This window comes from Myotis daubentonii, chromosome X (assembly GCF_963259705.1).
Source record: "Myotis daubentonii chromosome X, mMyoDau2.1, whole genome shotgun sequence".
Classification (NCBI taxonomy): Eukaryota; Metazoa; Chordata; class Mammalia; order Chiroptera; family Vespertilionidae; genus Myotis; species Myotis daubentonii.
Window position 1 is genome coordinate 41,230,763 of NC_081861.1, and position 15,052 is coordinate 41,245,814.

General features: G+C 39.7%; 1 protein-coding gene across 3 annotated transcripts in view; it reads right to left on the minus strand.

The window, feature by feature from the left end:
* Positions 1-15,052, minus strand: part of DOCK11 (dedicator of cytokinesis 11) — a 191,150-nt gene that overhangs the window by 92,116 nt on the left and 83,982 nt on the right. For all 3 annotated transcript variants that reach the window (XM_059679693.1, XM_059679694.1, XM_059679692.1), the window contains exons 15-20: positions 12,849-12,971; positions 12,469-12,545; positions 8,993-9,177; positions 8,836-8,901; positions 6,589-6,681; positions 3,650-3,773 (exon numbers count right to left, since the gene is read on the minus strand). In XM_059679693.1, the coding sequence (XP_059535676.1) occupies positions 3,650-3,773; positions 6,589-6,681; positions 8,836-8,901; positions 8,993-9,177; positions 12,469-12,545; positions 12,849-12,971 (668 nt within the window). The remainder of the gene's footprint in view (positions 1-3,649; positions 3,774-6,588; positions 6,682-8,835; positions 8,902-8,992; positions 9,178-12,468; positions 12,546-12,848; positions 12,972-15,052) is intronic.

Here is a 15,052-nt window from a genome sequence, read left to right on the forward strand (position 1 = left end):
AAAGATCCAGATTATCTCTCACCTATTTTTACTAAGAGTGCAGTCCCCTATTTGAGTCTATCTTGGACAGCCATCACCAGGGTCCAAAATTTCTTATAGCAACCCTAGGGCAAGGGACTATGAAAAATTAAGGTTGCAAGTCCAGGTTGCATTCCATATTTTCACAAGGCAGTAACTGGTTGGGCAGCTTCCCTGATTACAGAAGAAAGAGGTATAGTAGGAGAATATAGTTAGGGCATAGTTTTTACAACTTGAATCCACTGAGAGATTTCACCCAGTCTCTAGGTTTCTTAACAGTTCTATCCAGAAGAGCCTCTTGGCTTTGTATTAGAAAACTCATCATGTTCTAGCTAAAAAAGCCAGAACCATCTGTGTCAGTATTTCAATTATAGAGATTACTCTGGGTTTCAAGTGTTTATAACTCAGCCGTAAAAAGCTTGCTCTGGACAGTTTTGGCATTTGAAAGGGGGTGTTGGCTGGAGAGCACTTTTTAAAGCCGTTGCTTTCTGATTCTTTAAATTTCTTTGCGTGAGTGTGTGTGTATGCGTGTTTTTATACTGTGAACACAGAAGTCAACACAAATATGGTTAGAATATTTTCATTCACGTGTTTAATTTGGCAAATGCTTTAATTCTTAAAAGAAGACAAATATGTTGTTTTCTCTAAGTAGACTAAATGGTTTTCTCAGACTCTGAAACACATCTGAAGGGCATCTTTACTAGTACAATTTCAGAAATGGTTTACCCAGAACTCTTCTTTTATAACAGGCACCGGAAAGTAACATGAACAGAAAAACCATTCATAAGGACTCTGTCAAAGTAATTAAACTGAAATTAGACAAATGACAAAAGGTTTCCAGCTCAGAAAATAGGAAACTATATTTCTTGTTCTTAGGCAATATTTCATACTCACAGAAATTTTTATTGAGATATAATTTAGATACCACACAATTCATCTGTTCAAAATACAACTCCATGGTTTTTATATTTACGAAGTTGTGCATCCATTGTCACTATCTAATTCCAGAATTTATTCATCACCCCAAAAGAGACTCCATATCCCTTAGAAGTCTCTCCCCATTTCCCCTTCCCCTAGGCCCTGACAACCATTAATTTACTTTCTGTCTCTATGGAATTGCTTAGGCAACATTTTCCCACTGTGATTTCTTCACAGCACAGCCAGGTGTGTCTCTCAGTTAAAACTCATACAGAGCAACTGGAAGCTGTAACGGTTCAATGTTAAGCACACGCCATCTGGCTCTAAGGTGTGAAGCCACTTAAAGGATGGACAGTTAAAAGCGTTGAGTGGCACATAAAATATCTGTCACATGCTCCACTGAGCCTCTTACCCACTTCTGTCTAGGATTTGGAGAAGGAAATAATAATTTGTCTTGCAGGAGGTATACCGTCATGGATGGGTTCGCATTGTTCTGCCAGATTTCTTCTCAAACCTCAAGGTTCCTGCCCTGAACAAATTGCAATTTCCATGGGGATACAGAACAAGACCACACCATCCACAAAGGAAACTTCCTAATATTCAGTCCTGCCACCTGCCAGACATCACTCAGATGTCAAACTCAACATTGGTCCAAACCATCATTCCCATCTACAATTCTGTTACTTGGCAATTCAGTTGGCACCAACCCCCACACAGTCAAAATCTGCATACAGCTTAAATCAATCCTCCACGCACATAATTCCCAATTGCCTTCCTTTGAACAATGCAGTTTTGAACTGTGTGGGTCAAGTGAAAAAAAAAAATCCAGTATGTACAAGTGGACCCGTGTAATGCAAACCTATGTTATCAACTGTATCTTCTTTCCAGAAACTGCAGTGCTAACTCTGAGTCACCTCTCCAGTAGCCACTCATTTGCTAGGTCCAACATATTCTTATTCTGTAATTCTCATTTTCTCCATCCCTCTGCTACTGCCGCAGTATGCCCTCTTTCTTTCCTGGGCTCTTGAAATACCCTCTAGCTGGTGTTCCTTCTCACCTTGCCCATTATATTGCTACCTGCTGGATTTCTTGCAAAGCAGCCCTCACTGATATTTATAATGCTTTAATATTTTCATATTGGTGACAGAATAAAATCAAATCCACAGCCTGGCATTCAGGGCTTTCCACAATCTGACGCCCCCTTTTCAACTGACATCCAATAATTCCTCTCCCAGTACCCTGTGCTTTGTTTGTATTGAACTCCTTGTGGTTCTCTGTCCATTTTCCTCAATACTCTGCCTCTGTATACGCTGGTGCTTTATTCTGGAATCCTCCACCTTCATGTCATCACTGCATTATCAAAGTCTACCCTGCCCCTAAGGCTTCACCCAAACACCATTGCCTCCTGGAAGCCCTCCCTAACTCCCAGCCATGTGTCCCTCCACTAGCTGAAATAATAACTCACTCTTCTCTGAGATCACACAGAACCACCGGTAACTACTACTTTCTATCTTATATCACAGTTGTCTACATAGATCTAATGTCCCCTACAAGATCATATGCTTGCCCAGCCAGCACGGCTCAGTGGTTGAGTGTCAACCTATGAGCCAGGAGGTCAGGGTTCGATTCCTGGTCAGGGCACATGCCCAGGTTGCGGGCTCAATCCCCAGTGTGGGCTTGCAGGAGGCAGCCAATCAGTGATTCTCTCTCATCACTGATGTTTCTATCTCTCTGTCCCTCTCCCTTCCTCTTTGAAATCAATAAAAATAAATTTTAAAAAGATTATATGCTCACTTTAGATGAGATCTACCTTTGACTCTCCACTGTATTACCCACAGTGCCTACTACAACATCTTACACATAAAAAATACACAGACAGCCGAGACCGGTTTGGCTCAGTGGATGGAGCATTGGCTTGCGGACTGAAGGGTCCCAGGTTCGATTCCGGTCAAGGACATGTACCTGGGTTGCGGGCACATCCCCAGTGGGAGATGTGTAGGAGGCAGCTGATCGATGTTTCTCTTTCATCGATGTTTCTAACTCTCTATCTCTCTCCCTTCCTCTCTGTAAAAAATCGATAAAATATATTTTAAAAAAATACACAGACATATTTGCTGAATGAATGACTAAACGAATGAATTTAAGATTAATCCAGGCTAGTTTGAACCCAAATCATGAGGCATGCTGACATTTATATAGTAGAGACTTCTATGTTCTCCCAAGGATGCTTCCCATTGGTTTATCTAAAGCCTTGCTGAATGGGACCAGGACTGGGGGCTTTACTACTCAAACTTACTCAAATTCACCAAATCTGTTCTATCAATTAGCCCCCAATCTCCCTCAGGCCCCAAAATGCCCAAAACTCTACTTCCCTTTTCCTCAGTGAGCAGAACTGGAAAATTTTGGTTACTCGGCTATTCTACATAAAAGGGATACTACAAATACTACATAGCAATATGTGTTTCTCTCTGAGAAGGGCAATATTACTTACATTGCTTATGGTAGTCCAAGCACGCTGGCAAGCATTTGGACATTTGGTAGAAATCATGATAAAGTGAACATATAATTCATCTTCTACCAATTAAAATTTTAACTCAGAAATGGGACTTTTGGGTGAGGAAAAGAAGTAGTCTGTAGCTTTATGAAAGGAGGTTGTAATCTGGACAATTCCATCTCAAACAGCCTAAGAGACACATTGAAAGTACACACGTACCTGGAGTTTCAACTGTGTCTTGCTTTTTGGTTGTTCCCTTCGTGTTAATTTCACAACTTACATGATAAAAAGTGAAAAGCAAATGATGTTTTTGATGCAGGTGAATAGGAAGCTCGATTTTAATCTGAAATGACAAAATTACATGTAGAATTTTGTTTTAATTGTCAAGCTGGACTCTCAGTCCTTCAGTTGTTCCATCATACTTTTCAAATGTCAAACTTTTCTAAATGACAGGCCAAGTGGTCAAATAGATATCATTTAAGTGTATTCCAAATGATTTTCTGGTCAGTTTCAGTTTGAAGACAATATTCTCCTGGGTTGTGAGGGCTGACATTGAGGGAAGTCCAGTGGATTCTCCTGGATTCCACTTTGCAGCAGGATTTTCTAAAACAATGGATCAAAACCACATCTTCATAGCCCAGGGATGCTATGTTACTCAACCTAAGTCAGCAAATACAATCAATCTAAAATAGGCACTGAATTTGATGCCCTGACCCATGTTTCTCAGTGGTTAGAGCATCAGCCTGCTCACCAAAGGGTCACAGGTTTGATTCCCTGTCAATTGCACATACATGCAGGTTCTATCCCCCTCCCCAGTCAGAGCATGTGCAAGAGGCAACCAATAGATGTATTTCTTCTCACATCGATGTCTCTCTCTCCTTCCGCCAACTCTCTCCACCCTCCTTTCCACTCTCTCTGAAAATCAATAGGAAAAATATCCTTGGATGAGGACTTAAAAATAAATAAATAAATAAATAAATAAATAAATAAATACATGCATAAGTAAATACACAAATGGCACTACATTTGAAAGGCTACCTTATTCTAAGTTGTTGCACACAAAAAAATTAAGCTTTGCTATTAAATGTATAAAAAGTCACTTTGGTATTTTGTATATACAAATTATAGTTCGTATAAATTTCTATAGAAGAAAAATACAACTTGATCCATGAATAAAGAAATAAAATTTGTCATGGCTGACATAAATTTAATCCCATGTTGGTAATTCTCTTGAAAGTATGTGAGACAAACTATAAATTTCATTGACTTAACACACATGCATGTACCTAAACAGAAATGCATGCAAACATTCTTCCTCTCACTCTCTCCCTCTTCCCGCTTCTCTCTCCCTCTCCCCCAATCTCTCTCTCTTTTTCTCTTGGTAAATCTATAGTGAATAATTATAAAGCCTGTTTAGTTCTGGCTAAAGGTAATATGGATTGCTTTCTACATTATCAAGTTTCTTGTAGTGACTGGCATTGACTATAGAGGGGGCATGTTCAACAGCTCGGTGAGGGACATCTGGCCTAATTATCATTCACACAAGGCATGGTTCCGGTGTTATAACTAATTTCTGTTGTAGGTATATTTCTCCACAGAATGTGCCTATTTGCATCATCCCAACCATCTGGTTACCTCATGCTCTGCTGTACATAAATATGGCCATACTCCTTCCCTGAGTTAAAGAATGAAAGGCCACTATCCTTCTCCCCATCCCCCATGAGACTACGGGCACTGGATGGAGAAAGGGATGAGTGGGGTCCAAGACTGGGGCACAAGGCCTCCATGTGACAACAAGCAAACCTGGGGACATCGTGACAGCAGGGGGGATGGTTTCACACAAAGCCAGGAATGGAGATATGAGGCCTGAGAAGCAGAAACAGCAGAGCTTCTGGCCTGGGATTTACATCCAGATGCCATGGAGACAGACATGTAGGAAGGCAGGGAAGGGTGGGTAGAAAGAGATCAACCAATGAACTTGTATGCATATACAAATAACCTGTGGACACAGACAATGGGGTGGTGAGGGCTGGGGGGCGAGAGGGGGCGTTGAGGGCTGGGGGCAAAGCAGGGGGGGGGGTGGTGGTGGTGAGAGCCGGAGCGGGGTCGGGGGGTGGTGAAGGTCAGGGGCGGCATATGGACACAGACAATAGGGTGAGGGGGAGACAAGAGTGGGCTGAAGAGGTTAATGGGAGAAAAAGAAGGACCTATGTAATACTTTCAACAATATAGACTTTTAAAGAAGAAGAAAAAAAGCAGTCTGTAGATTTGGATAAGCCAGATACATACGGACTAGATGAGGCTGTGACAGAGACACGAAGAGAGCCAGTGGGGAATACACAGTCGTAGAGACAGAGACATGGGAAGAAAGAGAGGCAGAGACAGGGTCTGCAGAAGGGAGTGCAGTGACAGGGAGATCATGCCACTCAGCACTGCAAAAGCATGTGGTACAGCCAGTGGGATTCTGGTGGCCCAGCCATACTTCTGTCTCTCAAAGCATTTCATTTACAGAAAGGCTGCACCCTCCTATGCAGAACAGGAAGAGAAAGCTAGAATGGCCTCAAAAGAACCTCTTCTGAATTTCTTATTTTAAGCTAAGGGGAAATGGAGACTCAGAAATGGGAAGTGACTTGCTCAAGTCACAGAGCCAATTGATGTCAAAGCTAGGGCTAGAAACCTAGTCCCAGTCTGGTGTTTGTTTCCTACATTGTTACGTCACGCCAGAGCCCTTCAATTTGTGGGCAAATCTTCCCCTGTTATCAAAGGGCACCAAGCAGGCAGTGGTCCTTTGTTTTGATGTAACATTTTTCATTTTCAAGGGATGAAACATTCAAGGGATTAAAAGTACAGATAACGCCGAAACCGGTTTGGCTCAGTGGATAGAGCGTCGGCCTGCGGACTGAAAGGTCCCAGGTTCAATTCCGGTCAAGGGCATGTACCTGGGTTGCGGGCATATCCCCAGTAGGAGATGTGCAGGAGGCAGCTGATCGATGTTTCTCTCTCATCGATGTTTCTAACTCTCTATCTTTCTCCCTTCCTCTCTGTAAAAAATCAATAAAATATATTTTAAAAAAAAAAGTACAGATAACATGATGAAAACAACTGAAAAAGAAGAGTAACTACTGTGTTTTATAAACATCAAAATAATGAAATTTTACCTCATCATAGAACTCTGGATTTTGGTTGTGATGTGAAACAACAGCATAAGCATTTGTGGTAAAAACAGATCCTGCAGGTTTTCCATAAATACACTGCAAAAGAAGAAACAGAGTCACCACTCTCAATGCAGGTCTTCAAACGTGATGCTATGGAACCACATACAGTTAGAAGCATCTGTGAGCACAAGGCCACGGCCAAGCCCACTGGCTCTCACCATGGGCTTATAAATTCCAAGTCATTTACAGTCACTCCAGACTTCACCCAGGACTTCACCTAACTTGGCTACATAAATGCTTCTGAATTTCTGGCCATCAAAGAAATGCAATTCCAAACTCGTTGCCAGTAAGAAGTTGAACACAGCTACTCATCTGGGAGGAAAACACTCTCAATCCTATCCTGGAAAACTTCTCTCATGCTTTTTGCATTTCTTAACATGAGAAGTTCCCACTCAGCCAGTCACTAACATTTGTTGAATGCTTGTTGTGCAGTGGGCAACGTGAAGAGTTAAAAACAAACAGCCCGGCCCGTGTGACTCGGTGGTTGAGCCTCAGACCATGAACCAGGAAGTCATGGTTCGATTCCCGGTCAGGGCACATGCCCAGGTTGTGGGCTCGATCCCCAATGGGGAGCGTACAGGAGGCAGCCGATAAATGATTCTCTCTCGCTGATGTTTCTATCTCTCTATTTTTCTCCTTTCCTCTCTCTAAAATCATCAAAAATATATTTTTTAAAAAAAACCCAGCAGACACATTCCTAACCTAAAGGAGTTAAAAATTAAGCTACAGACAACTTACTGTTCTATAACTTTACGAGCCACATTTTAAGTCACTGGCTTTCTGTTATACCAGTGGTTGGCAAACTCATTAGTCAACAGAGCCAAATATCAACAGTACAAAGATTGAAATTTCTTTTGAGAGCCAAATTTTTTAAACTTAAACTATATAGGTAGGTACATTGTTATTAACTTAATTAGGGTACTCCTAAGGCTTAGGAAGAGCCACACTCACGGGGCCAAAGAGCCGCATGTGGCTCGTGAGCCGCAGTTTGCCGACCACAGTGTTATACCAATAAAATACATGTAAGGCTTTCGATGGTTCTATGGAAAGATCCGATTTCATTTCTAGTGTGAGTTTTTCACTTCCATAGGCCTAATAAGCTCAAGGATGAATATGGAGTCAGCATGCCAAGGTATTAATTGCCTCTGTTACTTCAGAGCCAGCCTTTAGGCCGGCTAAGAAATGAAATTGAGACTCTATGTGAGTACAGAGCCAGCTCTCCTTAAATACGGTTATGAAGGCATTTGCAGGAACTGCTGAGAGGTAACCTAAGAATCTTTAAGTACACAAAAAGAGATTGCATGGGGGGGGGGGGGGGAAGGAACAGTTTTTCTCATCTCCATTGAAGGAAGAACCAGAATAAACAGGCTTAATTTGAGCCAGCATTAACTTAGGCTTTTCTATGAAAAATAAATCTGTTTTCAAAGGTGGGGGCTATAAAACACTCAACAATTTAGTTAGGGGGCATTCCAGCCTCTTTCCCTAGGTAGTTTGAGTGGACGACTAGCCATCCATCTGTCTGATTGAGGCTCAAGCGAGAGAAATGGAGAGCTAGATTAACACTTTGCGATGAGTAAATGTTCCACCTTCTCTTTCAGGCCTCTGATTAATGGGCTAAAGAGCAAAAAGTGAAAACCAGCTATAAAGAGTGAAAACCTAAGAGCACTGTGAAGTCACAGGTCCTTAAGGATTGCCGTATCAGATAATACTGAGATGCTGCTTTTCATAGATCACTAATCCAAGTTTGGAGGCACCATTTGGCCAGTCACAGAGTGGATGTCTATCTCAGATCAAAGCAGTCATGCTGTGCTTCTGTCAGCTCAAAGCCCGGTCAGGTTTCAAAACCAAAGGAGTTTATATTCCCCTGATAGTACCATTATAACTGTCTGGTCAAAGGAGAAAATGACCTTGTTCTTGGGCATCAGAGAACGCGAAAATCAAAGTGGAGCAAAGGCAAAAATCTGGTATATGAAGCTTACCCATTTTTAAAGCTCCTACCTCATTTTGTTATTTCTTAATGTTTAACTAATGCTTATGGTTCATATGTAACAGTAGAAAAGACAGTATTATATTTATCAATTCAGTACACTTTCTTTTTGACATTGAAACAAATTAAACTTAGCGTATGGAACTACCAAGCATCAAAATCTCTATCTCTACCGAAAGTGCTCGTCAGTATCATAAACAAACCTTTAGAGCTTTGGCATCACTTTCATCTGAATCCCGGAATTCCACGCAGACCGCAATGTTCCTTGCCTAAAATGATTAATCACTCCAAATGAGTCACAGAATGAGAAGATTATAAATAACATTTTATACCCCAAAATGTATAGTTTGCACTGTTTACCTTGGCAAATGTTTTCTGGCTATCGTATTTTAATTGCAAGGGATATACATACAGATGGTTTTTGTAAATGGTAAATGGATAACAATATTTTGTCATTTCTGGAACAAACTCTTCAACCTCCACAGTAATATTTTGACAATTTTTTTCGAAAGGCTTCAGGGGCACATATGAAGAAGTAATACAATCTATAGCCAAAAAGAAATAAACAGGTAAAGACAATACAATTTAAAAATCATTGACACATTCCTCCATTTATAAAAATATACATTGATTGTGTTCACAAAGTGATTTTTTTAACTTTGTAATATTATTTTTTTCATTTTTTAAAAATTTTGTTTTATTGCTTAAAGTATTACAAAGAATTTTTTAATTTATTTTAGAGAGAGAAGGAGGGGGGGGAGAAAGAGAAAGAAACATGGATGTGAGAGAGAAACATCAATTGGTTGCCTCCTCTATGCACCTCAGGGATCAATCCCGAAACCTAGGTATGTGTCCTGACTGGGAATCAAACCAGTGACCTTCGGTACATGGGATAACGTTCAACCAGCTGAGCCACACCGGCCAGGGCTCAAAGAGTGATTTCAAAAACAGATTTCTCAGTGAGTGACAAAAAGTCATACAACCACTTTAAGAATCCCAAAATAAAAGCTGGAGTAGCCTGATGATGGTTTCAGTGGAACCCTTCAAGCTAGACATGGATTGCTATTTCATTCTCAATGTACAGTAGACTGATTTGCCAAATATAACACATCATAATTTTGACAAATTTAATCTCTACAAAGAAATCCATTACACTTTTCCTCCTGGGGCTTCAATTTCGCTTTCACTGCAAATTTTTATTGGTATCAGGGAAATAACAGTAAATTTATGCCTCCAATTAGCTCATGGCCAGGCACTTTTAAAAAGTTAACTTGGTGCAGGTGCAAATTTTCACCTAAGAAATAATGTAAGCCTTTTGAAACTACAGATTTTATGATGTGTTACCAAAAATAAATGCAATACTCCTGAGCATGAAAACTGTAGCAGCAGAGTTTACTAGTATTGAAGTAGCCACTGTACTAAAGGTTATTGATATATTTAAGGGCTCTATGACTGCTTGTCCTTACTGCAAACTCATATTGATGGAGAAGGAAGATCCAGTGAGAGTCAGACCTGGGGACACAGTATTTGGGGGGGGGGGGGAGTGTTGGTTTTCTCTGATTATTATAGCAATACTTATAATGAAATATCTGGAGTAAAGGTACACAGACACAAGTGATCATTCCACTACCCAGAGATAACTACTGTTAATATTTTGGCATATTTTCTTCTAGTCTTCTTTCTATGCATGTTTTATATAATAATAATAATAAAATAATAATAATAATACAGAAACTTTACTATATATGAAGAACTTTATCCTCTTTTGGGGGCATTTTATCTATGTCTTACTTCACAAACTCTTTATAAACATCATTTTTCATGGTTGCATAAAGTTTCATGACATCGTAGTACCAATAATTGCCTTACTCTATCTGACAGTGTTGGACTCTGGTTGTTTCCAATTTTCTCCCAATATAAACAATGCTGCAAAGAAAATCTTTATGCAGAAACTGCCTGCATTTTATATTACTTCTATAGGAAAAATAAGCCACTGTACTCTTAGATGTTTTAAAATGTAAACTGCTACTCCCCTACTTACAATCCTTTCGTGACTTTTCATTGCACTTGGAATAAAATCCAATGTTTTTGTGTGTGTTTGTTAATCCTTACCCGAGGACACTTTTCCATTGATTTTTATAGAGAGTGGAAGGGAGGGGGAGAGACAGGGAGAGAGAAACATCGATGTGAAAGAGACACATCAATTGGTTGCTTCCCACATGTGGCCTTGGTTGGGGCACTGGGATCAGCCTGCAATGGAGGCACATGCCCTTGACCGGAATCCAACCTGGGACCCTTCAGTTCGTAGGCTGACACTCTATCCACTGAGCCAAAATGGCTAGGGCTAAAATCCAATCTTTTAAGAAGTTATCATGGTCTATACAATTCCCTGCATGATGTGATGCTTTTCACTCCTCCTATTTCATCTTCTGTCCCCCTTGTTCCCATTACACGCCACACTAGAACCACACTGGCTTCCTTTCTGTTCATATAAACCAAGCTTTTTCCCACTGCAAGGTCTTTTCCTATGCAATGCCCACGATGGGGACTGTCCCACCACTGCATGCTGGTTGGGCCACATGATAGGCCTTCTTTGGCCATCCTTTTTAAAGCAGCCCATCCCAATCACAGACTGAAATTAGTCACTTATTTGTTTTCCTATGAATTGTCTGTCACTCCTTCTAGACTTTAACCTCCATAATTTTAAAGCACCTAGTAGGTATTCAATAAATGTTTACTGAATAAATCCTTATTCAGTGAGTAAATGGATAGATAGAATCTCAGTTAGAATTCCTTAGTTATGGACTTCTATGGGTATCTATTGCCAAATTGTGCTCCTAAATGGATAGATAGAATCTCAGTTAGAATTCCTTAGTTATGAACTTCTATGGGTATCTATTGCCAAATTGTGCTCCTACTCATGATAGGTGATGGTGTTTGGCCTAAACTAAGCCAGCATCAGACGGCTGCACTTTAAACATTTTTTTGTAAGTTTGATAGATGAACAAAAGCTGTTTTAATTTGCATTAGTGGCATTATTATTAAGATGGAACATTTTCAAATATTTACTAGCCACTTAATTTTACTTCCTGCAAAGTGTCTTTTGTGTCTTCTGTTCATTTTCTCCTGAGATTTTAGACTCCTATCTGTAGAGAAGAAAAGAACATCTCCTTTTGATCCCTTAGTTGATGAAAGTTATCCTTGGCAAAAGGCAGCAGAAAGTGACTGGGGCACACTCACAACAGCATATATTATATATGAAATAGCATCTTATACAATCAACTTTCTGTAACTATTCACCACATGTACGGGGTTGAATTAGTGTCCCACCCTCCCCCCAAATTCATGTCCACCAGAACCTCAGAATGCAACCTTCTTTGTAAATAAGGTCTTTGCAAGATGTAATTAATTAAGATGAGGTCGTACTAGATTAGGGTGGGCCCTAAATCTAACGACTGGTGTGCTTAAAAGAGGGAAGATGGCCATATGATTGTAGAGGTAGAGAAAGAAGTGATGCAGCTACAAGCTGAGGCTGCCAACGATTGCCCGGAGCCAGTAGAAGCTAGGAAGAGGCAAGGAATGATTCTTCCTTAGAGCATCAGTGAGAGCATTCAGTGGGAGCATAGACCTGCTGACACCTTGATTTTGACTTCTAGCCTCCAGAACCATGAGAAAAAAAATTTCTGTCATCTTAAGCCACCCAGTTTGTAATACTTTCTTACAGCAGCCCCAGGAAACAAATAAACCATGTAAACCTCAAGAAAAATATAGAAAAGGTAAAAATCTAAGATTCAAACATATTCATTAAGGTTTATTTGCAATACATGAGTTCTTACTTGATAAATCCACAGGAACACATTCTACTGTGATGTTTAGCTGCCCAGGAATAATCTGCAATTTGGTCTTCTCTGGCCTAGGTATAAAATAAGAATATTTTATACTTAAAAATTATGATTACTAAATGGACTGGTTACCATGCATCCAAACTTAAAATTTTGATGCATTCAGTTTCTCCCATAGAGGGTGGGGCAAAAGTAGGTTTATAATTGCTGAGTACACAAAACAGATTATTCTCTTACTATTTATTATTGTATTATTTTCCATGCAAACAACTATAAACCTACTTTTGCCCCATCCTGTATGTGACTCACATTCATCATTTTAAGAAATTAAAATTCTATTATATTGATTTACTGCGGTAATTCCACACACTTACTTCTTGTACTCTGAGAGCAACTTGAGAATGTCTTCATTTGAAAGCTTACTACTGTCTTGTTTATACAAAGGAGAAAATCTCCCATCCAGGTCCAGAGAGCCTTGAGCATCTTTGAAAATAGGTCTAAATAGCAACAAAAAGGGTTTTTAATTTTTTTTACAGGATTGATAAATAACAAAATTAGAGCTAGTAGTATAAAATTGTGAAACTAGTTTGGAAAATAGTTTGGCAGTTTCTCAGGAAGTTAACCATGCACCCTCCCTATGATTCTACAATTCCACCCCTAAGCATATAAGCATATTTATTTCCACATAGTACATGAATGTTCACAGCAGATTTATTTGTTATAGCCCCAAACTGGAAACAATCTAGATATTAATCAGAGAAGCATCGATCAGACCGTCAAACCTCAGAGGGAAGGTAGAGGGGGTGGGGGTAAGGGGGAGAGATCAACTAAAGGCTTGTATGCATGCATATAGGCCTAACCAATGGACACGGACAACAGGGGGTGAGGGCATGAGTGGGGGGGGCAATGCGGGTATAAGGACACATATGTAATAGCTTAATCAATAAAGAGAGACAAAAACGTGACTGGATAAGCAAATTGTGGTATATTCATACAATGAACTATTACTCAAAATGAACAATTGAAACATACAATAATATGGGTGAATTTCAGAAACAGACTGAACAGAAACAACAAAATAAAAGGGTACATATTGCATGATTCCACTTACATGAAGTTCTAGAATAGATCAAAGTCATCTATAGTGATAATCAGATTGGTGGTTGCCTGGGTAGGGGTGGGATGGCTAATTAGACAGAAAGGTGTGGAAACTTTCTGGAGTGACTGACAAGTTCTCTATTTTAGTTGGGGTGGTAGTTACATGACTATATACATTTGTGAAAATTCATCAAGTTGGACATATAAAATGTGTACATTTTCACCAAAGGTAAAGGATATCTCAAAGTTGACAGAACATAAACTAGATCTTTAAGATCAATTTATATAGTTTATAATATATATGTAGAATTTCCAATATGAATTTGATTATTTCCTCTCCTACCCCTATCCCATGTTTAAGCAGATATTTTACTGCAAAAAATGGGAACTGATGTATAAGTATCCAACACACTGGAGTAGCTATAGCCAGAAACATAGTTTCCCAGGCAGAGCCTCTGAAGATGTGGTCATAGGCATTAACCACTGTTCCTACTTCTAAGCATACATCCTTTATTTTCAGTAAACAAAGGCTTATCATACATCTTTCAAATACCCCAGCCAAGCCTGTAGAGTGAGTTCCTGCTACTACTGACAACCAAAATAATTTAGGAAGGAGAAATAGCATAATTCCTCATCAGAACTGGGGATCAAAGCTTCTAACTTTGAAGAGTTTAAAATTAATTTTTCTATTGGCAAAACAGCATGAAGCAGCTACTGCTATGGCCTGAAGGGGGCGCAATGTGCAACAGTGGTCTAGAGTAGGCTTTGAAGTCAGGAGCCATGGGTTCCGATCCCTGCTAACACACATTCTGTGTAAACTTGAGCAGAAACTTTGTTTTACTTTTGTGCCTCAACTTCCTCATCTCTAAGGGGATAACAGTATCCACCTCTTAAGAAAATGTAAACTAATCACTTAGACCACTGCCTTATACAGAGTTAGCACTCAATAAATATAAATAATAACAGCAGCAACAGCAATTGACTTTTCAGGCTGGGGCATCACTAAGGATGCTTATGTTTACAAAGTCATATTTCACCTTACTGCAAAAAATGGGAACTCATAAAAAATGGCTATCATTTTTTAATCATTCTGTAAAACAAGGACAATGTGCCTTTTCACCTACCAACATACAATGCATTTTGGGACCTTCCCAAAAATCTAAATGATTATAAATAGTGACAGAAGAGTTCATTAACTTAGAGTCTCCTACTCTTTTGCTACTCCCAGCACACATGGAACATAATTGATTGAATTATTCAGAACATGGTGCCCTTTCCCCAGTTCTAGTGAGTTGTTGTACAGGCTGTACCACAAACAAGCCAATGAGCCTGCACTTCAAAGGTGGCATAAGCAAGAAACACATTTTAAGTCATCAATGTATGTAGACTTCCAATACTGGGGGGAGGGGGCATGTAAATCTACCATAGGACGTGGTATAGATCAGCAGTCGCCAACCTTTCGGACCTCATGGACCACTGG